Genomic DNA, 25,382 nt, shown 5'->3' with positions numbered 1-25,382 from the left:
GCGCTGGACATCTTCAGAGGGGTGTTTCTCCTCCGGTGAGTCTTGCCCTCTGAAGATGTCCAGCGCAGCTCTGGACGAAACGTTAGGAGCTGAAGAGTTTCATGGACCACGGCCTTACATCCCGGAAGGTTTACCAGAAGACATGTCATCCGGTCGTGAAAGCTTTCATACTATGAGATGTGAAAAGATCACCACAGAGAGATTTATGTAAAGTATAGTTTATTTACAAGAGTGTGTGACCTATACATGACTACTTTTTGTAGCAGTGATCCTCTATCCTCTACCCGAGGAGGGCAGCCTTGTACTGGAGGTGTGTGATGGCGTCAGCGTGGTGGATGGCGGGGATGCCGGCAGCGTAGGCGGCGGCCAGGGACAGCCCAGACACGGGGTCTGCGGGGGTGGCGGCGGCCAGGGCTGCGGACTGAGCGTGGGCCACAGCGTGGGCGGCCTTGGCGCTAGCCACCTGTGAAGGGAAGGTCATGTCAATAACACCATCTCACTACATGGTATGGTATTCTGAAGGGGTATAGGAAACGGTGTAGAAGTACATACCTCAGGAGTGTCCAGGGGAACGCCACCAGGTCCGATCACGATGTTGGCGGGTCCAGCGATGACGGGGGCGGCCACGGCGTAGCGAGCGGCGGCGATGACGGGGGCGCCGGCGTAGATGGGAGCTGCGGCGATGGCGGGCACGCCCAGGGTGTTGCGGGCGGCCTCGGCGGCCTGGATGTTGAGGTGCGCCGCCTTGGCGACGGCCACGTGGGGCTCGTCGGCGGGCACGATGGAGGCCACGGGCACGCCCAGCGTGTTGCGCGCCGCCTCCGCCGCCTGCGTGGCCAGGTGCGCCGCCTTAGCCACGGCCACGTCGGGGGCGTCGGCGGGCACCGGGATTGCGGCGGGAACCCCCAGACCCAGGTAGCCGGGCTTGGCCAGGGCCACAGCCAGCACGGAGCTCAGGATCACCTGCAGGCAGCGTATGCATTAGACATGGTCGAACTCTCTAGAAGCCAGGTACTTATTGTATTGCTGTGTTTTGAATGAACTCTGTTTATCACAGACGATGACTGACAAAAGGCATAATCTGTACATCTAATGAAATTTTTATTCTTCAGGAAGAGTCGTCATCAAACTTTATCGCTTAAGAATCACTACTGACATCTTGAGATGGTATCTTGTGCCGCATATGTGTCTATCGTATTACTGATTTGTTCAAATGGTTCAAATGGCTCTGAGGACTATGGACTTAACATCTGAGGTCATCAGTCCCCTATACTTAGAACTACTTAAACCTAACTAACCTAGGGACATCACACTCATCCATGCCTGAGGCAGGAATCGATCCTGTGACCGTAACAGCAGTGCTGTTCCGGACTGGACTGAAGTGTCTAGAACCGCTCGGCCTCAGCGGCCAGCTATTCAAAAGATGGTTCAAATGGCTCTGAGCACTATGGGACTCCACTAGACTTAGAACTACTTAAACCTAACTAATCTAAGGACATCACACTCATCGATGCCCAAAGCAGGATTCGAACCTACGACTATAGCAGCAACGTGGTTCTGGACTGAAGTGTCTAGAACAGTTCGGCCTCAGCGGACGGCTATTGATTGGTGGCCCACATAAATTAGTACATACTGAGACCACAATAGATTAGCTACAGTAAGGGGGTAACAACTTGCCTAACAATCCTCTAGCACAGGCTGTTAAAATTATTCATAATTTTGATCACTTCAAGTCAACTTTCTCTGTTTCAGATTGCTACCATCCTCAGTCACCCCAAAGTCGTGACTGTAACTGGCTAGGATGCGTTGTGCTGTCTATGGGAGTATTACATGTATTATACAATATGAGACCCGATCAAAATTATTTATCAAACGTTTTCATCTTATGGTGTGATATTAGAACTGCCTGAATCTAATTACATATTCCTTGGTGCAAATGTGTACCACAATTGAAGATGACCACCTCTATAATGCGCATTCACAAATCCATGTAACTTCGCCACAGCAGCTCATTGTTACGAATTTTGAACGCCCTTCAGCTGTCATTACTGGAAGATGAACAATAAAGCATTCCCCCCCCCCCCCCCCCCTCTCACATCCGTTAATCCCAACAGGTGCTGTGCAACCTACCTTTCTCTCCCTGAGGTAAATAGCCAGCGTTACTTAGCTTTTGGACGAATTCCTCAATTTCATATAAAATGAAACATACCTAAAAATTACATTCTCTGTTAGTTGTTGCTGTTTCCTACTGGTCACGAAACCCACACTCCTAACAATGCCTTAACTCTCGTTTCTGGATTCTGGTATTAGCTGCTGGATGGATATTACGAGTACTGTAAAATACGGCCGATAATCGCTGGCTGTACGAACAATTGATTCGAACAGCGTGCGGTCCTTGGGCGGGCTTTTGACGAGCGCTGTTCTAGCTCACCAATCATCAACTAGAGCACTTCTGATTTCTGTTTCTATTATTCGTAATTTCATCACATAACAGCTCAGAGAAAATATTATAGATGGTATTCTATATTTTTCCTTTTATTAATCAATCTAAATCATTCTCTAGTATTGTTAAAATGGTTTCCTTTCTCGTACCTTCGTTTATTTTGCTTTATCACATTTTTTTTTTCTAATAAGGGTCACCTAGGAGATATGTAGTCTGCATCAGGTTCTGATATGTGTCTGCGTATTAGTAGATAAGAATTATATTCAAGAGTGTAAACGGACAGCGTATGACTACTGTACCGACACATCCTATGTTTCATTACTGATGCCTTTCTACTGTAGCGAGAAACACCAATCCTGGAAAAGTATGAAAGGCTTATATCCTAATTCTGGATAAACCTATGCTCTTATAAACAAATAATTAGTACTGCTTAGACTCTCAAACGTTGTGGCTTTCTCACTGAGATGATTGACAGTAACAATATCCCTATGCAGAGTGTTACAAAAAGGTACCGCCAAACTTTCAGGAAACATTCCTCACACACAAATAAAGAAAAGATGTTGTGTGGACATGTGTCCGGAAACGCTTAATTTCCATGTTAGAGCTCATTTTAGTTTTGTCAGTATGTACTGTACTTCTACGATTCACCGCCAGTTGGTCCAATTGAAGGAAGGTAATGTTTACTTCGGTGCTTGTGTTGACATGCAACTCATTGTGCAATCACGTCATCAACACGGATTTTCTGTGCACGTTTGGGCAGGCATTGTTGGTGATGTCTTGATTGGGCCCCATGTTCTTCCACCTACGCTCAATGGAGCACGTTATCATGATTTCATACGGGATACTCTACTTGTGCTGCTAGAACATGTGCCTTTACGAGTACGACACAACATGTAGTTCATGCACGATGGAGCTCCTGCACATTTCGGTCGAAATGTTCGTACGCTTGTCAACAACAGATTCGGTGACCGATGGATTGGTAGAGGCGGACCAATTCCATGGCCTCCACGCTCTCCTGACCTCAACCCTTTTGACTTTCATTTATGGGAGCATTTGAAAGCTCTTGTCTACGCAACCCCGGTACCAAATGTAGAGACTCTTCGTGCTCGTATTGTGGACGGCTGTGATACAATATGCCATTCTCCAGGGCTGCATTAGCGCATCAGGGATTGCATGCGAAGGAGGGTGGATGCATGTATCCTCGCTAACGGAGGATATTTTGAACATTTCCTGTAACAAAGTGTTTGAAGTCACGCTTGAACGTTCTGTTGCTGTGTGTTTCCATTCCATGATTAGTGTGATTTGAAGAGAAGTAGTAAAATGAGCTCTAACATTGAAAGTAAGCGTTTCTGGACACATGTCCACATAACATATTTTCTTTCTTGTGTGTGAGGAATGTTTCCTGAAAGTTTGGCCGTGCCTTTTTGTAACACCCTGTATACATACACGAAATTCGGCCTGAGAAGTCATAGTATTGTCAAATGGTTCAAATGGCTCTGAGCACCCATGAGACTTAACTTCTGAGGTCATCAGTCCCCTAGAACTTAGAACTACTTAAACCTAACTAACCTAAGGACATCACACACATTCATGCCCGAGGCAGGATTCGAACCTGCGACCGTAGCGGTCGCGCGGTTCCAGACTGTAGCGCCTAGAACCGCTCGGCCACTCAGACCGCCCATAGTATTGTCATTTTATATACGTAATAGCTGCAGCCATGACAAATGTTTCTGCCATAGATTTTCAATTATATTATTTATCTTTAAGGCGGATAAAAACCAATTAATATTTGCTTAAGACAGTTATTTTTTTATAAATCGTCAGCAACTAAATATGTGTAGGCTGTTAGTATTTGTTTATCCACCTATACTGCTTGGATTTCTGCTATAACGTACTTTTCATGTTATCATTTGAATGTGACCTGTAGTTTCGTAAGCACTGTAAACCATTTCTCTATTTTGGTGTGTAGCTCTGTCTTTCACTGCGCCAGTTTACCTCATATCAGACAGTGTATAGTTTTATGGTGACACGTTTCACCCGTATAACAGCACCACTGTGAATAAAAATTACGATTGAAACGGAAGTTTTGCTAGTGTTATAAATGATGGAGAGACAAATGAAGTTATCTACGATGCTACCGTTTACTTAAGACTACAACCGCCTTAACGTTATGCAAACTAAAATCTCTGACGAGAGCTTCATGCTCCAAAGCGAGATATACTGACGTTACATCTCTGTGAGAAGCACTAGCGGTATGTAATATGAATTTTGAAGTATTTATTGCACCCTAGGTGAGATCAATGCATTTGAATATGATTTGCAGATGGTACTGTAATATAGCACGTCTTCTATCATTCTCTTCCAATTTACTTTACCGCACGGTTAGTTTTGTCTGTGGAAAATGTAGGTAGACGCACGGTCGTGTGACCCCTGCCTGTGGATCGTCAGCCACTGTGCGCTGTCGGCTACTCACCAGGACCTTCATGTCTTCTGCGGCTGCTGCTTCGGACTGAACTGTTCCTGCCCAGTGTGTGGCTGGCCAGCGGCTTATATAGCGCGGGCCGGCCTCGTCTTCCCCGCCACATCCCGCCGCCTGGACCCCCTACGAGACCGCCCTGTCATCGGCGATGGGCGGCGCCCGCCAAAGTCGTTGCTCTCCACTCACTACTACAACTCCCCCTCCCTCTACTCGTACTGTTTTTTCAACGATTCCCGAACGTTGTCGAAAATGAAACCCGAAAAATATTCATTTTGACTGTTGTCCTCCATTACCTTCAAAACCCCTCGGGGTCGATGGTGCATACCAGTCAAGCGAGGTCACGTAATTGCTAAGACATTGAAACACATTCCCAAAGTACACCGTCCGAGTCGTCATTTGTCATCGTGAGTCACGTCATTAGTCGCTTAAGGTGAAACCTCAGCTTTTTTTTTTCGATAACACTGCACAGATCCTTAACCCCAGTCCCTCTAGAACTCAGCTGATATTCCGTTTGTACCTCTCAATCGACATGATATTAAGGGCTAACATTTATCGCGCCTTTAAGGTTTTCCGCCGTTGCTTAATTGCTTCTATATTCCTGGAGATGTGATCAATTGAAATGTCTTCGAAATCGCCGAAAACCTGCCAACTAAGTACAATTTCACGACGACACATATGGAAACATGCGCTGAAGCGCCAAAGAAACTGGTATAGGCATGCTTACACAAATACAGAGATACCTAAACAGGCAGAATATGGCCCTGCGGTCGACAACGGCGTTGTCAGACAACAAGCGTTTGCCGCAGTTGTTAGACCGGTTACTGCTGCTACAGTGGCAGGTTATCGAGATTTAAGGGGGGGAAACCATATTAGGAGGCTGTTTGACACTGATTTTTAAGGGTTTGTTTATGGGTGGGCAGAATTATATAGAATTTAATCAAATTTTGACATCATTTCATTCATATTTAGAACAGATTTTGTGAATTTTTTTTTTAAATTTCAGTCAAAAATAACAAAGTATGGCTGTGATGTCAGCTGAAGGTTGTGACAATACTTCTCAAACTGCATGCAGTATAGTCATTTAGATTTTCATCTGAAATCGAAAAGGTTTTGATTTTACATTAATGACTTATTTCCTAAGAATATGAGTCTCAATGCAGGTGAAAATAATGAAAATTAAAAATTTTGCAGCCTTTGGAACAATTCGATTTTCACGATTCTTTTCTCCAGTTAAGCAAAGAAAAATACCCTTCAAATCATCTCACAAGATGGTTCATATAATTTGTAATTTTATAAAGAACCAAACTATCAATTTTCACAATGATCGGTTCTATACTTTTTTAATTAGACTGCACGCAAATGTGAAAACGTCGAGATAAAGGCGTTAACAATAATGTAACATGCTTACCGATTAATCTGCGATTCCAGTACCATACACCAATCCTTCTTTTTGCGCTTGCAGCAGTGCTTTCTGGGCTTTCCAACCTTCCTTCGATTCCAGTGAACTACGTCGACTCTGCCGGATCACACGCTGGTTATCCACTTGTTCGGCATAATTGAACCTTTGCATGCCTACTAGAATTCCTGCCTCGTTCATGACCATCACAAGCGATGAATTTCCTTCATTGATCAAGCCCGCTGCTAAGTACAATGGCAATTCAACGACTTTTAGTCCGGAGTGCAAGTGTTTAGGAGATAATCGTCAGATAGTGGAATTAAAACTTTCATTTGCATTTTCTGTGTGGCCACCTACACATCTCTCCAGTAATTCATTCCTTCATAAATCTTCATATATTGAAAGAATTCCCTTCTGTACGTCGGGGTGCAATGGAGGAGAGTGTGGTTTGCGGTTCATGTTCTGTACCAGGTGCTGTTCGTTTCTGCCACCCACTCCAGCTGTTTTCTCCCTCTGGGCAATACTCGTGTCGAAGACTTTCATCCGTGGAAATCGTATGATATTATGTCGCCGTAATTGCTTTTTTCGTGTCTTCCACAGTATCTATATGTCTTCGAATCACTAGTTCATAATAAGTGCTGAGCTTTTTCACTAATGACTCTGAGAGTTTGCCTTTTCCACCAAACTTTTTATTTTTCCAATGTTTCGGAGTTGAGTCCCCTTTGAAATTGTGACAGCGTATTCTTTGATAGTTAAGCTAACGATTGATGCAATAAAAAATCGGGTTTTTTGAACTTCCTAATGTGGATCCTCCCCATAAGTGAGATTGAACGTGGTGGTACAGACGGCGCACGAGCGATGGTATACAGCATCTCCGAGGTAGCGACGAAGTGGGGATTTTCCCATAGGACCATTTCACGAGTGTACCGTGAATATCATAAATCCGGTAAAACGTCAAATCTCCGACATCGCTTCGGCCGAAAAAGGTCCTGCAAGAACGCGACCAACGACTACTGAAGAGAATCGATCAACGTGACAGGAGCGCAATCCTTCCGCTGCTACAGATTTCAATGTTAGGTCACCAACAGATGTCAGCATGCGAACCATTCAACGAAACATCATCGATATGGGCTTTCGCAGACGAAGGCCCACTCGTGTACCGTCGATCACTGCACGACACAAAGCTTTACGCCTCACCTGGACCTGTCAACACCAACGTGCCATTGCAGTGATGTGGAACCCCTGATGTGTTTAGATACGATTCTGCTAGGTAACACGTACGTAAACATCCTGTCTGAACACCTACATTCATTCATGTCCATTGAGCATTTCGACGGATTTGGGCAATTCCAGCAGGACAATGCGACACGTCCAGAATTGCTACAGATTGGCTTCAGGGACACTCTTCTGAGTTTAAACACTTCCACTGGTCACGAAACTCCCCAGATATGAACATTATTGAGTATATCTTGGATGCCTTGCAATGTGATGTTCAGAAGAGATCTCCAACCTCTCGCACTTTTACGGATTTCTGGACAGCCCTGCAGGATGCATGGTATCAATTACCTCCAGCATTAATTCATATATTAGTTGAGTCCATGCTAGGTCATGTTGCAGCACTTCTGCATGCTCACAGTGCCCCTACACGACATTAGGCAGGTGTACCAGTTTCTTTGTGTCTTCAGTGTAATACATTAATGTACTATTAAATACGAGGGTGAGTCAAATGAAAACCTTAAACTTGTAATAACAAATCGAAATTTCGCCCCGTTATCCTGTAAGTTGGTAAGCGTGCTGCAAACAGCGTGCATAATGCCCTGTAGACAGCAGCATAGTGCAGATGCACACATACCGTCGCTATATCATTTTAAAGATGTCCACCCCAGTTGCGACTTGCACCAGGGAAGAACAGCGTTCAGTTATTCGGTTTTTGCGTAGTGAAGGTGTGAAACCTAATGAAAATCATCGACGAATGAAGGTTCGATACGGTGATGGATGTTTACCACAGCAGCAAGACTACGAATGGAGCAGGAAGTTCGCAAATGGTGTGACTTCAGAGGAAGGTGCTCCTCGTCCAGGTCAGGCACAACGAGTTGTGACTCCACAGAACATTGCAGTAGTTGAAACCATAGTGAAGGAAAACCTCCGACTGACACTGAATGACATTGCAGCTACAGATTATTCATGGCTCACCACACCACATTGTGCATGATGTGCTCCAGTTTCACAAAGTGTCTGCAAGATGGGTGCCACGGCAGCTGACTCCTGAAATGAGAGAACGACGTGTTGATGCTTGTTAAGAACTTCTCCGGCGCTTTGAACGAGAAGGTGATGGCTTCCTTGCAAGAATCGTTACTGGAGACGAAACCTGGGTTCACTTCCACCAACCGGAAACGAAGACAGCGAGCAAGGAATGGCGCCATTACTCATCACCAAAACCGAAGAAGTTTCGAACAGAACCATCACAGGGATGGTTATGCTGACTCTCTTTTGGGGAGAAAATGGCGTCATTTTGGAGCATTACATGCCTAGAGTGGCCACTGTCACCAGTGCATCGTACACAGATCTCCTAAAAAATCATCTGCGGCCTGCAATCAAATCAAAGAGACGTGAATTGCTGTCAGCAGGTGTCCTTTTGCAACATGACAATGCAAGGCCCCATACTGCCCGTACAACAGTTGCAACAATCAGAGACCTTCGTTTTGAGTGTCTTCCTCATCCACCATACTCAGGAGACTTTGCCCCAAGTGATTTCGATATGTTTGGTGCACTCAAAGACGCAATGGGAGGAAAGAAGTTCCGTTCTGATGAGGAGGTACGCCATGGGGTGCATGAGTGGTTGCGCGGACTACCAAAATAATTTTTCTCGAAAGGAATTTACGCACTTTGTAACCACTGGAGGACTTGCATTGAGCGTGGGGGAGATTATGTTGAAAAGTGATACAGCTCTGTATCACTTCTGCACAATAAAAAATATTTAAAAGATATTTAAAGTTTTCATTTGACTCACCCTCGTCATAAATCAGCAATTCACTACTTTGCAAATGGAGAAACAAGTTAAAAAAAGATTCTATAAATTACTGCATTGCAAAAAAGAAGTCAACTATAAGTAAAAAAACACCGAGTTACTATGAACTGATGATCCAGTTCCTCTTTTTATCCGATACGAAAAGTAGAGTATACAAGATTCCAGCCAATTACCTATGGGCATGTATTGTAGGTATCCTCTGATAGCGTGCCCCTATTTTCTGGCGTAAAAGAGCATGTGAACACAATAGTGCATAGACAATGTCTGTTCAGATCTACGAGACTTCATTCCTGATTTATTAAATAACTGTTGATCTTTTCTGAGAAACATTTTTATGTGCCCACTATCACCAACTACCCGTATATTAGTGCTTGCTAAAACGCCGCTTCCGGGAGGGGGAGATGCGACGTCTCCGGATCGAATCCACCTGGCTGATTAACGACGAGGGTCGGTGTACTGGCGAACCTTTCCGTGGTTTTTAGGCGGTTTCCACGTCCCTCTAGGTGCATACCGGGCTGTTACCGAAGTCGCTCCTCAGTTGCACGATTCCCAGACAATTAGTAAATTTTCTCACACTTTCACATGACTAGCTACACATATTCCGCCCAAAAGAGTTTGCGGGATGGCGACAGGAAGACCATTCGGCCACCACTAGACTAAACATGTGTAATCCTTTAATAGCTATGGCAGTCCTGCTTCGAGGTGAGACAAAGGAACAAGAAAAAGAAGAAGATATGTCCACTATTATCACTCATGACATCACGGCTGATCGTCTGTTGCGTCGCATTACTTGTTGTTCCTTACATGTATAATCAGTGTATCACTTAAACATGAGACCACCTTGCGGTCAGCTGCTGTACAGGAAGAGTTCCATAACAGAGAGCGGATCTGCTGAATTTTGTATCGATAGAGCGCGTTTCTATGGAGAAGACTAATTCCGCTTAGTGACGTGCAGCCTAGGTCGCTAGAGTGCTTTGTGTGTTACTGGTAGCTGGTTGAATCCTGAACGTTTAACAAATTCTTATCATCAGTTTGGCCTGCAAGATGAGAATGGGTAGTGGCACAACGAGAGCCAGGATGTGCATCGATAGTTCGTAAAAGCTACAACCATCGCTGAAGATGTCCTTCGCAGATGAGACGAAACGTTGGACTTCAACAAGAAATTCGTCCATCCACGGCATAGTAGCCCGGGATATCATAATAAGTGAAGTTGCAGTGTTATGAGTACGTAGCGGCAGTTGTGCAAGTCAGAGTCTGGAACAAGCATTTCCTGCTTTTCGCGAGTGGCTCCCCTAATGAGAGAACCACTGGTAGTAGAGTTCGGAAAACATAGTTGGAACTATCAGTGAGAACGAAAGTTTCAGCCAAGCCTGAAAGCTAGCTGAATTAGCCTAATGATTAAGGCACCGCAAGTGGTAGGCAAGAATTCCTAATTCGTTTCCCCGTCTACCACAAATGTGGTTGTCACTAATACATATTACATAGTATGTTCAGCGAACTTGAACGGCTCCTACATGTCATTTCACATTATTTGGTAATCATCGATATCATCCTCATCCGTCCATTTGTGTCATTTCAGCCCATTTAATCAATCTGTTAAACTTCCCTGTCTGCGTCTCTTCTGGCAGTAAGAATAATGTTCGAACAGATCTCTGGCCACGCAAGCTTGTCCAACAAGACGACCTTGGTGACCCTGATTTCCTGGAGCTGCACACACGCTCTGGAGCGCGTACGACCTCAACACGGCCTTCGTGGTTCTTCCTAACGGTGCGTACCAGACGGATTATATATGCTTACCAGGCAGATTACATACTTTCTCTTCGATAACTCCAACGCATTTATCATTACGCCACTTATGCTTTCCTTAGGTTATCATCATTTCCCATTTCTATCTGTGCAGATTTTTCCTTTTCGGTTTATTTTCTTCTTTTCTTCTGGGCGTTAGTTGTCAAGAAAAATTTCTTTCCGTAATGATTAATTTTTAGTCCAATTTCTATTACTGAACACATACACCTATAACACTATACTGCACCGTTCAGTATACATATAATATTTATAACCAATTTTGGTATTTAGATGCAGCTAATGTTACCATCTGGGAGGATTTTAACAGATTTTACCGTGAAATACCTAAAGATTTTACTTATCGGACTTGAAATTAAATTTACGAAATTACAAAGAAAGTAACAGATTTAATTTATAAACTGTTTTAACTACTCAAACTTACTCAAATGAAATAGAATACCGTCGCCAGTCTACTTAGGCATAGAAATGTGCAACATTTCTGTTAAAGAAAAAGTAAACAATTTTAGTGGAAAAATACAGTCTACACTTTTTTCCTACGAAAATGCAATGAAACCAATCACAAGCAAAAAAAAGAGGGTGGTAAAATGGATACTAACAGTTATTACAAAACATTCCTGTCCTCACAAACACAAAAGACACTATTACACTCATCAATTTTACATACTTTGTCAAACCTGAGTAACTTCATCAACACAACAAATCCGAGCCGATACTAACTGGAAATTGGGCATGCGTCTAGTTTCATTTTGTCAGATATTTTGTACACAGTACAAATTTAAATAAAATTCATATGCAGTAAGATTCACACTATTCTTTTAAAGCAAAGAAGTAACTGTTTTCATGGATAATCGCATTCGTAGTAACTTTACGTTCAGTGAGAATAGAACAGTAAGTGGGTGCTCATAAACTGATATGACACAATGTGCACAAAACTCAACATAAATTTCAATGGCAGTTGGAACATTTTATAATAAAGTGACTTTGTGCATTTTGAGCAAGTTTCTCTGGGGGGGGGGGGCTGATCTTGAAGACTATAGAAAAGCAAACTAAAAACACTTTCATGAACAATCTAAAGAATGCCAACTTAGGAAAACAGTTCTTTGTAAATTGACTCACCTTGTGTGCATTTTTAACAGATTCTACAGTCAATATGTTCACTAGGTATTGCTTTTAAAACCAATCATTAAGAACATTTACTTCAAACTGAGCTCAAAATGGTTTGTTATACGTTAGTTATCATCTCAGTTGTTTACTTTTGAAAAGATAGGTTAAGCAAGTAATATTAAGAGATCACAAAACTATAAAATGAAGAACTTCAATTACATCTACATCTACATCTACATCCATACTCCGCAAGCCACCTAAAGGTGTGTGGCGGAAGGTAATTTGACTACCTCTATCCGTTCTCCGTTCTATTCCAGTCTCGTATTGTTCGTGGAAAGAAAGATTGTCGGTATGGCTCTGTGTGGGCTCTAATCTCTCTGATTTTATCCTCATGGTCTCTTCGCGAGATATACGTAGGAGGGAGCAATATACTGCTTGACTCCTCGGTGAAGGTATATACTCGAAACTTCAACAAAAGCCCGTACCGAGATAATGAGCGTCTCTCTTGCAGAGTCTTCCACTGGAGTTTATCTATCATCTAGGTAACTCTTTCGCGATTACTAAATGATCCTGTAACGAAGCGCGCTGCTCTCCGTTGGATCTTCTCTATCTTTTCTATCAACCCTATCTGGTATGGATCCCGTACTGGTGAGCATTATTGAAGCAGTGGGCGAACAAGTGTACTGTAACCTACTCCGTTTTCTTTTCGGATTGCATTTCCTTAGGATTCTTCCAATGAATCTCAGTCTGACATCTGCTTTACCAACGATTAATTTTATATGGTCATTCCATTTTAAATCGCTCCTAATGCCTGCTCCCAGATAATTTATGGAATTAACTGCTTCCAGTTGCTGACCTGCTATATTGTAGCTAAATGATAAAGGATCTTTCTTTCTATGTATTCGCAGCACATTACACTTCTCTACACTGAGATTCAATTTCCATTCCCTCCACCATGCGTCAATTCGTTGCAGATCCTCCTGCATTTCAGTACAATTTTTCATTGTTACAACCTCTAGATATACTACAGTATCATCCGCAGAAAGCCTCAGTGAACTTCCGATGTCATCCACAAGGTCATTTATGTATATTGTGAATGACAACGGTCCTACGACACTCGCTGCAGCGCATCTGAAATCACTCTTACTTCGGAAGACTTCTCTCCATTGAGAATGACATGCTGCGTTCTGTTATCTAGGAACTCTTCAATCCAATCACACAATTTATCTGATAGTCCATATGCTCTTACTTTGTTCATTAAACGACTGTGGCGAATTGTATCAAACGGCTTGCGGAAGTCAAAAAACAGGTCATCTACCTGGGAACCCGTGTCTATGGCCCTCTGAGTCTCGTGGACGAATAGCGCGAGCTGGGTTTCACACGATCGTCTTTTTCGAAACCTTTTTGGAGAAAGGGACAGTGCAGAACTGAGTGAAACGCCTTACGAAAGTCGAGAAATATGGCATCAACCTGAGAGTCGGTATCTAGAGCCTGTTGTATATAATGTACAAAGAGGGGCAGCTGTGTCTCGCATGACCGCTGTTTCCTAAAACGGTGCTGGTTTCTGCAGATGAGCTTCTCAGAGTCTAGAAAGGTCATTATGTCTGAACACAAAATATTTTCCATGGTTCTACAACAAATCGATATCAGTGAAAATGGCCGGTAATTATGTGCATCCGATTTTCTGCCTTTCTTACAGTTTGCTGTGACCTGCGCCTTCTTGCAGTCCCGTGGAGCTTTCGGCTGTTCCAATGATCACTGATAGATAATGGATAAGAACGGTGCTATATTTGTAGCATAGTCAACATATTATCTTACGGGGATACTGTCTGGGCCAGATGCCTTCCTTCTAGATTGAGCTGCTTATAAACTTATAGATACAACAAATTCCACACACCACAATATTAACATAACTTAAATGAAGAACTTCTTATGTTTGATACAGTTTTGATTAAAGTGTACATTCCTCAGCCAGAATATTATGACCATCCAGGCAATAATAACGTCACCTGTCGAGGAACGACTGATAGTTAGACACACGCACAGTGCGTGTAGTATCAATGAGCGTGCTGCCCATGTGTACAACGGGGAAGGCGCGAAATCTATCTGAGTTTGACCGAGGGCGGAACTGTGGCGGCCCGCAGGCTCGGTGCAAGCATTTTGTAAACTGTAAGACTTTTCGAGTGTTCGAGGAGTGTTGTGGTGTGTTTCTTCAACATGTGGCGAAACCATGGTGAAACCACGTCCAGACTTTGTGGGGTTGCACAGCACTCCTCATAACAGATATCGCATGTCGTAGGCTGGGAAGACTGGTAAAACAGGACAGGCTGCGAACTGTGGCAGGACTAACATCAGACTTTAATGTTGGAGTACAAATGTGTCTGAGCACACAGTGCACCGAACACTCCTAAGGATGAACCTCCGCAACTGACGACCTTGTTCCAATGTTAACACTACGACATCGACAACTACTACTGACATAGGAACCTGACTATTGGCACTGGACTTTCTACAGTATGGCGATGGGAGGGCGCGAATCTGTCTTCTTGCAAGGGAACAGCTCACTGATAGTTGTACTGTGGGCCGGAGACACGTTGGTGGCGGGAAACATCCATCTGGGGATCCATTGGTCCAGTATCACGACGGCCAAGGAGTATCGTACACTGGTTGTAGACCACGTACACCCCTTTGGACGGTTATTTTTTCGGATGGCATTGGCATTTTTCAACAAGATAATGCGCCATGTCACAGATCCAGGTGCGCGATGGAGTGGTTCGAGGAACACTGCGGTGAGTTCCGGTTAATGCGCTGGCCCCCCATCTCGCCAGATCTGAACCCGACTGAACATACCTGGGACGTGACTGAATGTGGCGTCAGAGCTCATCTCCACCCTCCCAGGAATATACGGTAATTAGGAGACTTGTGTGTGAAAATGTGATGAAAGCTCCCTCCAGCGACCTAGCAAGGCCTCATTGCTTCCATACCGACGCGTCGCCGCTGTTATCCGTGCCAAAGGTGGTCATACCGGCTATTAGGTAGGTGGTCATAATGTTCTGTTTGATCAGTGTGTGTATGACTACTTGCCTGCAGTTATTTGCACAGGTGTCATATAACAAATTTTATACAGATACAACTTCCACATATCATTTTGCAACAGTTTCGATTAAAGTATCTGTATTGATGCATATCAGCAGCTAACTGCCAGTTCTCATAGATACAACATAGTTATAAATCTCCCATATATTATATTCTTAACATAATTTGGGGATGAAGAACTAGTCATTTTTGTGACAGCTTAGATAAAAAGTTATGTATAGCTACATGACAACTACTACTTGCGCATTTCTGTTCAAGAAATGGTTTATCGTTTACAGATAACGTAAATTTTTGATAATGCAGACACAAAAAATTATTTCATTTTAAATTACCTGAGCCGTGCATGGCTCGTGTTCCCGCCATCATGTATTTTACACCCTGTTTTTAACGTACTTACACCTCACTACGTTAATTTAAATTACTATTGTCACTGGGTTGCTGCTTTGCCTGACCGGCAGCAGCGCTAGCAACGCATATCGATATATCCCCTCTCGTAGTATCTTTGCTCGACTGCTATTACTTCCTGGTCGTTGTCTGTCGTAAGGGACTTCAGGTTGCGAGTTCGGGCTGCCACTCAGTTGGAACGCGTCTCGAGCTCAATCCAGACCTGCCAGTCAGGGAGTTGCAATGCGGCACTGGTGCAGTCGGGTTGTAGCTGTGACGTCTGTGTCGACATGGTTCGCCCAACTATTGCCTCCACGCATCACTTGAGCCGGACCACGGTCTTGGTGGATCGTCGGTCGGTTGTCCTACCGGACGACGCGTTTTGGCTCGCCGATCGTTCATGAGTCGGCTGTGTGTGTGTGCATCGACTCCCGACTTGCCATCGTGCGTCCTTAGTTAATGTTGCGTATCGTTCATGTCTTCGTGCAAGTGTTTGTCAGGTTGTGTGTGCAGTTGGCGTTATTTCCTTTGACAAGTTATTTTAAATGTTGTCGGCGTACTGACCGTCTCATCCGGCGACGTGCAACTGGTTCTCTGAGCGCTTCTTGGCCCCTTCAGTTATCATCTTGTGGAACTTGGGTCGGTCCTTTTCTGGCACAGGGATGTCGCTTAGCCTGTGGGCGTGTTTCCTCTGCGTGGTTGGGTCCGAAATAGTGTTTCCGCCGTCGTCTATCTGGAAGTGAGTGGGAGACGCACCACCAGTGCAGTCGCGACGGAGAAGCAGTCGCGGGCGGACCAGCAGGCAGTCAGTCGGTTGTTGCGGACGTGGGAAGTTATCTCCGCGCGGTGCAGTCGGCTGGGTCCGCTGGCAGTCCCTGCACAGTGTCGGAGCGTTTGTGGAGCTGTCCGATCTCTACGAGCTTCGTGGTTCACTGACCCAGGACGTCAAAGTTGAGTAGTGGTTTCAACTACCCAAGCCACGTGCATTCATGTTGTGGTGGTTCATTCGGTGGTTTGCTGTTGAGGAGGCTTTCCTGTGAACAACACTAAGTGTTTCTACTGCTGAAATGTAGCCGCCGTGCGGTGCAATTAACTATTTTAGTTGACTATAATTCGAGTGCACAAGTGGAATTTTCTGCCTTGTGGCCGTTAGTGTTTTGGTTACCTTGCCTGGCCACTGACGTAGATTGAGGCAGTGCTCCTTTTGGGTGAAGTTAACTATACGAGGTGCATTCAAGTTCTAAGGCCTCCGATATTTTTTCTAATTAACTACTCACCCGAAATCGATGAAACTGGCGTTACTTCTCGACGTAATCGCCCTGCAGACGTACACATTTTTCACAACGCTGACGCCATGATTCCATGGCAGCGGCGAAGGCTTCTTTAGGAGTTTTTTTTTTGACCACTGGAAAATCGCTGAGGCAATAGCAGCACGGCTGGTGAATGTGCGGCCACGGAGAGTGTCTTTCATTGTTGGAAAAAGCCAAAAGTCACTAGGAGCCAGGTCAGGTGAGTACGGAGCATGAGGAATCACTTCAAAGTTGTTATCACGAAGAAACTGTTGCGTAACGTTAGCTCGATGTGCAGGTGCGTTGTCTTGGTGAAACAGCACACGCGCAGCCCTTCCCGGACGCTTTTGTTGCAGTGCAGGAAGGAATTTGTTCTTCAGAACATTTTCGTAGGATGCACCTGTTACCGTAGTGCCTTTTGGAACGCAATGGGTAAGGATTACACCCTCGCTGTCCCAGAACATAGACACCATCATTTTTTCAGTACTGGAGGTTACCAGAAATTTTTTTGGTGGCGGTGAATCTGTGTGCTTCCATTGAGATGACTGGCGCTTTGTTTCTGGATTGAAAAATGGCATCCACGTCTCATCCATTGTCACAACCAACGAAAAGAATGTCCCATTCATGCTGTCATTGTGCGTCAACATCGCTTGGCAACATGCCACACGGGCAGCCATGTGGTCGTCTGTCAGCATTCGTGGCAATCACCTGGATGACACTTTTCGCATTTTCAGGTCGTCATGCAGGATTGTGTGCACAGAACACACAGAAATGCCAACTCTGGAGGCGACCTGTTCAACAGTCATTCGGCGATCCCCCAAAACAATTCTCTCCACTTTCTCGATCATGTCGTCAGTCCAGCTTGTGCGAGCCCAAGGTTGTTTCGGTTTGTTGTCACACGATGTTCTGCCTTCATTAAACTGTCGCACCCACGAACACACTTTCGACACATCCATAACTCCATCACTACATGTCTCCTTCAACTGTCGATGAATTTCAATTGGTTTCACACCACGCAAATTCAGAAAACGAATGATTGCACACTGTTCAAGTAAGGAAAACGTCGCCATTTTAAGTATTTAAAACAGTTCTCATTCTCGCCGCTGGCGGTAAAATTCCATCTGCCATACGGTGCTGCCATCTCTGGGACGTATTGACAATGAACGCAGCCTCATTTTAAAACAATGTTTCTATCTCTTTCCAGTCCGGAGAAACAAAATCGGAGGCCTTAGAACTTGAATGCACCTCGTATTACCGCGTTTCAACTTCAAGTGTACCACGGCAATTTTCTGCCTAGTGGCCGTTAGTAATCCGGTTACCTGCCCTGGCCGCTGACGTAATTACAGGCTGCGTTCTTTCCTCGACTGTTGTCGCTGTCCAACATGGTGTGTAATTTTGACAGCTAATACGTACTCCATTGTAGATAACCACGTTTGTAACCTTTTGTGTGCCGGCCGAAGTGGCCGCGCGGTTCTGGCGCTGCAGTCTGGAACCGCGAGACCGCTACGGTCGCAGGTTCGAATCCTGCCTCGGGCATGGATGTTTATGATGTCCTTAGGTTAGTTAGGTTTAACTAGTTCTAAGTTCTAGGGGACTAATGACCTCAGCAGTTGAGTCCCATAGTGCTCAGAGCCATTTGAACCATTTTTTTTAACCTTTTGTGTTTGGGTTCTCATGTACTGATTGATGGGAAGCAAGTCGTTGTGTCTGTCCGTCCGTGGTTGTCTTCTGGTCCATTTCCGACGGAAGAAGTCTAGTTGGGCTCACCACCTGTCTCACCTAAGTGAACGAGGGCAGACCAACCCTCCTGGCGGCTTCTCAGTGCCGTTGCCTTTATTGTCTTTCCCACCGGTGTTTAATTACCTGTTTTCAGCTACTTAAAATTTGAGGCTTATGGTTATTTTTTCTTTTTTTCCTTAAAAATTTTGCAAAATTAATTGTGGGCCTCCAGTCTTGTAACCTTATTTTTAAAATTATCTTTCAAGATTAAACATTGCGGCCATCTGCCTTTAAAAGATTATGGTAATATATTTTAAAATTTTGAAACCTAATTGTGGCCTTCAGACATTGATATTGCACCTAGCATATCAACTTTGCCTTGAGGCTTTCCATCTAGCCGTGATATATGTTTTTTAATTATTTTGTTTGCCACTTTAACACCATTTTACCTTGTTGATTTTAAGATTTCGTGTTTGGAGGCCTTCAGGTGTAAAAGAATTGCATTTGGTAATGGTTCGGCTACGTGCCGCTTTGGCTGTAAATGTGTTATTAAATTACAATTAGAAGCTGAAACTGACCCGGACCTTATTTGGCCCTTTCCACAATCCTACTTACCTGTTGTGCCCAGCGGGTTTTGCGGCCGTATCATTACTTGAAGGACAAGATTTATAGTTCTTGGCATATTCGTGTGACACGCGATTATATTAATGCCTTTAATAATATTTTCTGGTTGTTGTTGTTGTGGTCTTCAGTCCTGAGAGTGGTTTGATGCAGCTCTCCATGCTACTCTATCCTGTGCAAGCTTCTTCATCTCCCAGTACCTACTGCAATCTACATCCTCCTGAATCTGCTTAGTGTATTCATCTCTTGGTCTCCCTCTATGATTTGTATCCTCCACACTGCCCTCCAATGCTAAATTTGTGATCCCTTGATGCCTCAGAACATGTCCTACCAACCGGTCCCTTCTTCTTGTCAAGTTGTGCCACAAACTCCTCTTCTCCCCAATTCTATTCAATACTTCATCATTAGTTATGTGATCTACCCATCTAATCTTCAGCATTCTTCTGTAGCACCAAATTTCGAAAGATTCTATTCTCTTCTTGTCCAAACTATTTATCGTCCATGTTTCACTTCCATACATGGCTACACTCCATACAAATACTTTCAGAAACGACTTCCTGACACTTAAATCTATACTCGATGTTAACAAATTTCTCTTCTTCACAAACGCTTTTCTTACCATTGCCAGTCCACATTTTATATCCTCTCTACTTCGACCATCGTCAGTTATTTTTCTCCCCAAATAGCGAAACTCCTTTACTACTTTAAGTGTCTCATTTCCTAATCTAATTCCCTCAGCATCACCAGACTGAATTCGACTATATTCCATTATCCTCGTTTTGCTTTTGTTGATGTTCATCTTATATCCTCCTTTCAAGACACAGTCCATTCCGTTCAACTGCTCTTCCAAGTCCTTTGCTGTCTCTGACAGAATTACAATATCATCGGCAAACCTCAAAGTTTTTATTTCTTCTCGATGGATTTTAATACCTTCTCCGAATTTTTCTTTTGTTTCCTTTACTGCTTGCTCAATATACAGATTGAATAACATCGGGGAGAGGTTACAACCCTGTCTCACTCCCTTCCCAACCGCTGCTTCCCTTTCATGTCCCACGACTCTTATAGCTGCCATCTGCTTTCTGTACAAATTGTAAATAGCCTTCCGCTCTCTGTATTTTACTCCTGCCACCTGCAGAATCTGAAAGAGATTATTCCAGTCAACATTGTCAAAAGCTTTCTCTAAGTCCACAAATGCTAGAAACGTAGGTTTGCCTTTCCTTAATCTAGCTTCTAAGATAAGTCGTAAGATCGTGTTGCCTCGTGTGTTCCAACATTTCTTTGGAATCCAAACTGATCTTCCCCAAGGTTGGCTTCTACTAGTTTATCCATTCGTCTGTAAAGAATTCGTGTTAGTATTTTGCAGCTGTGGCTTATTAAACTGATTGTTCGGTAATTTTGACATCTGTGAACACCTGCTTTCTTTGGGATTGGAATTATCTATTCCAATTTTTGACGGTGTCGACAACAACCGAAATACCTGCTGATGATATCCCCAAAAGTTAACATACCTCTGTTGAGGCAGAGTCCGAAGATTGCTGTATTTTGCATGTGTGTTGTAGTGGGATGTGACCGTGACTTGAGGTTGTTGTGTCATTGCGTCACCTCGCAAGATTATGCGCCAATGGGAAGGGTGATTTCCGATGAAGAAAGGATAAGATCCGAGAGAATGAAGAAGTACTGGACTGACAGAAAACTGGAAAATTCTTTGTATAAATTTGGCTGGAGTGGTCCAATGAAGGCCATAAAATGTAAATAATAATAATAATGTATGTGCACGCAGAACAGAGTTCCACTGTGACACCAAGGGAATTTTCCAAATGTGAATGTGTAACAGGTTTCAGTGTGGCCATTCAAGCATAAAACTTCATTGAAAACCGAGAAACTTAAGAACATTATTAAATCGAACTGTTGCAGGAGCGAGACGAAACTTACATAGTTGCGTTATGTGGTAATTAGTATGAAGAAACATCCGGAAGGCAACTGAAAAGTATCCACGCGTTCAACCGTACTGCTACTGTTGCATCACAAGGCTCCTCCTCACCACTCCAAGTACAAAATTTCATTGATGACAAATTCGTGAAGTGAGAATAGTGTCATTGGGATGTTAAGAAAAATAAATTTGTATTAATATGGGTGTAAGGCCAGGCTGCAGCATACCAATATTGCAGCGCAACTTCAACATCCAAGTAGTAGTAATGGAAGTGAAGTGAAGTATAGTAAGAGCAATAAAATTTCAAAGTGATCAAACAGCATTGTTAAATTATGTAGATGTAAAAGCCCTTAGGAAGATTTAACTCTGCGGAAAAGGAGAACCACATGACTTAACGCGGAATATGGCTTGAGGACACACACAGGAAAAACGAAAGTGATGAATATTATAAAGGAAACTGACGACTTACTTTTTCTTCTTCTTCTTTTGATTTTGACAGATTGGGAGAGTCTAACTGTTCTGGTGTCAGTTCAACGACAGTAAAGAATGACACAAAAAGGAAGAAGTGAATAATACTCTCATGTAGGTAACATGGTAGGACGAGCAAGGACCGCAGCTCGTGGTCGTGCAGTAGCGTTCTCGCTTCCCACGCCCGGGTTCCCGGGTTCGATTCCCAGCGGGGTCAGGGATTTTCTCTGCCTCGTGATGACTGGGTGTTGTGTGATATCCTTAGGTTAGTTAGGTTTAAGTAGTTCTAAGTTCTAGGGGACTGATGACCATAGATGATAAGTCCCATAGTGCTCAGAGCCATTTGAACCATTTTGAACGAGCAAGGAATCAGAAGTAGACCCAGAGGTGAAGAAAGCTTTCTTCAGTAAAAGTGTCATAATGGTATCAAAATAGTTATGGAGATGAGGAATAAATTTCTAAATGTGTACGACTGTAGTACAACGCTGTATGTTAGGGAAATTTGGACTTTCGGAAAGCTGGAGAATTTGAAATTTAGTACTACCGAAGAAGGATCAAACGTTTGGGCTACAAGAAGGTGCTGAATGAAAAAAATGCTAAAATTTAACCACTGGGCGCGGGAAAAAGCAGAAGGGCAAAATAAATAGTTGGGCAGGCAAAGACTAGAATTATATGAAAAGTATACAGAAGAGGTTGAGTCTAATAGTTATAAGAGATAAAACGATTATTAAGGGATAAGAATATGGAGAGCAACAGGAAACTTTTCACAAGGCAGACGGGCTCTCAGTAATAGCTATTACTGTGGTATGAAGACAAACAAATATTGTCTACAAATATACACAATAAATAAATCGCCTGGGAGACTGATTTGAAAGGAAAATAAGGATTTAACAGTTCATCAACAATGATATCATTAGTCAATAGATCAGGGCACAAGCACACATTGAGGAAAGTTGAGGAAGGAATTAGGCCATGACTTTCCAGTGAAACCATGTTAACATTTGTTTTAAGTGACTCAGAAATAAAACAAAACCTAATGTGGACGGCAGGATTAGGACTGGAACTGGAGCCTTCCCAAATGCAAATTCATTGTCTTACTACAGCGCTATCTCACTTGGTGATAAAATGTTTTGTCATACTGTATGTAATAAGGCGCCAGTATCATTTCACCTCAGCTATATGCAATTCCATTCCAACTTTAAAGTATTCTACAACATTGAACCATGCGTGGCTCCTGTTACTGCCGTCATCTACTTTACACCCTGTTTTTAACGTACTTCCACCTCACTACGTTAATTTAAATTACTACTGTCACTGAGTTGCTGCTTTGCCTGACCGTAACCGGCGCTACCACCGCGTATCAATATATCCCCTCTCGTACTGTCTTTCCTCGACTGCTATTACTTCCCGGTCGTTGTCTGTCATAGGGCAGTTGGGGCTGCGAGTTCGGACCGCAAGTCAGTTGGAATGCGGGTGGAGTGCAGTCTGGACCTACCGGTCGGGGAGTTGCAATGCAGCAGCAACAGTCGGGTTGGAGCTGTGTGGTCTGCGTCGACATGGCTCGCCCGACTGTTGCCACATCGCATCACTTCTGAGCTGGGCCACGGTCTTGGTGGATCGTTGGTCGGTCGTCCTACTAGAAGACGCGTTTTGGCTCACAGATCGTTCATGACTCGGCTGTGTGTGTGTGTGTGTGTGTGTGTGTGTGTGTGTGTGTGTCGACTCCTGATTTGTATTCGTGTGTGCTTAGTTACTGTTGGGCATTGTTCAGGTCTTCGTGCAAGTGTTCGTCAGGTAGTGTGTGTAGTTGGCGCTATTTCGAATGACGACTATTTTAGATGTTGTCGGCATTCTGAGGGGAGTCGGTCGGTTGCTGTGGACTAGGGAAGTTATCTCCGCGCGGTGCAGTCGGCTGGGTCTGCTGGCGGTCCCTGCGCAGTGTCGGAGCGTGTGTGGAGATGTCCGATCGCTACGGGCTTCGTGGTTCACCAACCCAGGACGTCAAAACTGAATAGTGGTTTCAACTACCCAAGACACGTCCATTCATGTTGTGTGGTTCGTTTCGGTGGTTCGCTGTTGGGGAGGTTTTACTGTGAGCAGCACCGAGTATTTCTATTACTGAAACATAGCCGCTATGCAGCACAATTAACTATATTGGTTGACTACAATTCAAGTGCACCAGTGAATTTTCTCCCTTGTCGTCGTTAGTGTTTTGGCTACCTTACCTGGCTACTGACGTAAATTCAGGCAGTGCTCCTTTTGAGCGAAGTTATCTATATTACCGTATTTCTAATTCAAGTTTACCAGCGGAATTTTCTGCCTTGTGGCCTTTAGTGTTCCGCTTACCTGCCCTGGCCACTAACGTGACTTCAGGCAGCGTCCTTTCCTCACCTGTTGTCGCTGTCCAAGATGGTGTGTAGTTTTGACAACTTAATACATATTTCATTTTGGATAACCACGTTCGTAACTTTTGGTGTTTGAGTTCTCACATACCGATTGGTGGCAAGCAAGTCGTTTTGTCGGTCGGTCGACGCCTGACCCCTGGTTGGGTTCCGACGGATCAAGTGTAGTTGGGTTCACCATCTGTCTCACCTAAGTGAACAAGGGCAGACCGACCTCCATGGAGGCTCCTCAGTGCTGTTTTCTTTATTGTCTTCTCACCGGTGGTTGTTTTTTTATAATCTAACATAGCCAATGATTTAAGAAATTTTTGATTTTACTGGATTTTATGTAATTTTGAATTTTGGAAAATCAGTTGTGGGCCTTCAGCCACTTAAACCCTTGCGGCCTTCTGCCTTGAAACGTTATGGTAATTTATTTTAAAATCTTGAAAATTTTATTGTGGGCATGCAGCTGTTTCTGTTGCATCTTGTTTATGTTTGTCTATTGACCCTTGCCTTGAAGCTCCCAGCATTGCTGTGTATATATATCTGTTAATTATTTTATTTGTGATTTTAACTGCATGTTTTTACCACTTGAGATTTATCTTGGTGCTTTAAGATTTCTTGTTTGAAGGCCTTCAGCTGTGAAATAATTGCCTTCTTTCCAAGAGTTATTAAATTACAATTTTGAATGAACCTGACTGACATCTTATTTGACCCTTTCCACAATCCTAATCTATTGTTCTGCCCAGCGGGTGCAGTACGCATCTCAAGCGTAAGACACAGACTGTATCAGTTCTTCAAGAGTCTGTCTGGACAATTGAGAGCTTAACCTTTTTATTAATTTATTTCGCCACTTAGGTTCCTGAAGGAGATGTGAAAAGATGACCAGACAGAGATTTATGTAAAGTATAGTTTATTTACAAGAGTGTGTGATCTATACATGACTACTTTTTGTAGCAGTGATCCTCTACCCGAGGAGGGCAGCTTTGTACTGGAGATGGGCGATGGCGTCAGCGTGGTGGATGGCGGGGATGCCGGCAGCGTAGACGGCGGCCAGGGGCAGCCCAGACACGGGGTCTGCGGGGGTGGCGGCGGCCAGGGCTGCGGACTGAGCGTGGGCGGCAGCATGGGCAACCTTGGCGCTGGCCACCTGTGAAGGGAGCGCCTTGTCAGTAACAATGTCATCTCACCTCTTGCTATGTATACTATTCTGAAGTGGATATAGGAAATGGTGT

At 43.9% G+C, this 25,382-nt stretch overlaps 1 protein-coding gene and 1 long non-coding RNA gene across 6 annotated transcripts in view; one reads left to right on the top strand and one right to left on the bottom strand.

Moving 5' to 3' along the window:
* Positions 1-178: 178 nt before the first annotated feature.
* On the top strand, positions 179-25,249 carry LOC126177013 (uncharacterized). The gene is made up of 2 exons (XR_007535736.1): positions 179-310; positions 25,145-25,249. It is a non-coding gene; the product is annotated as an uncharacterized LOC126177013 (long non-coding RNA).
* Positions 203-25,382, bottom strand: part of LOC126177009 (cuticle protein 18.7-like) — an 84,760-nt gene continuing 59,580 nt past the window's right edge. For 2 of the 5 annotated variants that reach the window (XM_049924227.1, XM_049924228.1), the window contains exons 2-3: positions 553-963; positions 203-463 (exon numbers count right to left, since the gene is read on the bottom strand). In XM_049924227.1, the coding sequence (XP_049780184.1) occupies positions 281-463; positions 553-963 (594 nt within the window). In that variant the 3' untranslated portion in view covers positions 203-280. Of the gene's footprint in view, positions 464-552; positions 964-4,916; positions 5,015-25,043; positions 25,298-25,382 lie in introns of those variants that run through there. The other 3 variants (XM_049924229.1, XM_049924230.1, XM_049924226.1) reach the window with 2 other exon arrangements.

Source organism: Schistocerca cancellata, chromosome 3 (assembly GCF_023864275.1).
Source record: "Schistocerca cancellata isolate TAMUIC-IGC-003103 chromosome 3, iqSchCanc2.1, whole genome shotgun sequence".
Classification (NCBI taxonomy): Eukaryota; Metazoa; Arthropoda; class Insecta; order Orthoptera; family Acrididae; genus Schistocerca; species Schistocerca cancellata.
The sequence above is the reverse complement of the archived record's forward strand: the minus strand, read 5'-3'. Positions and strand labels throughout refer to the sequence as shown.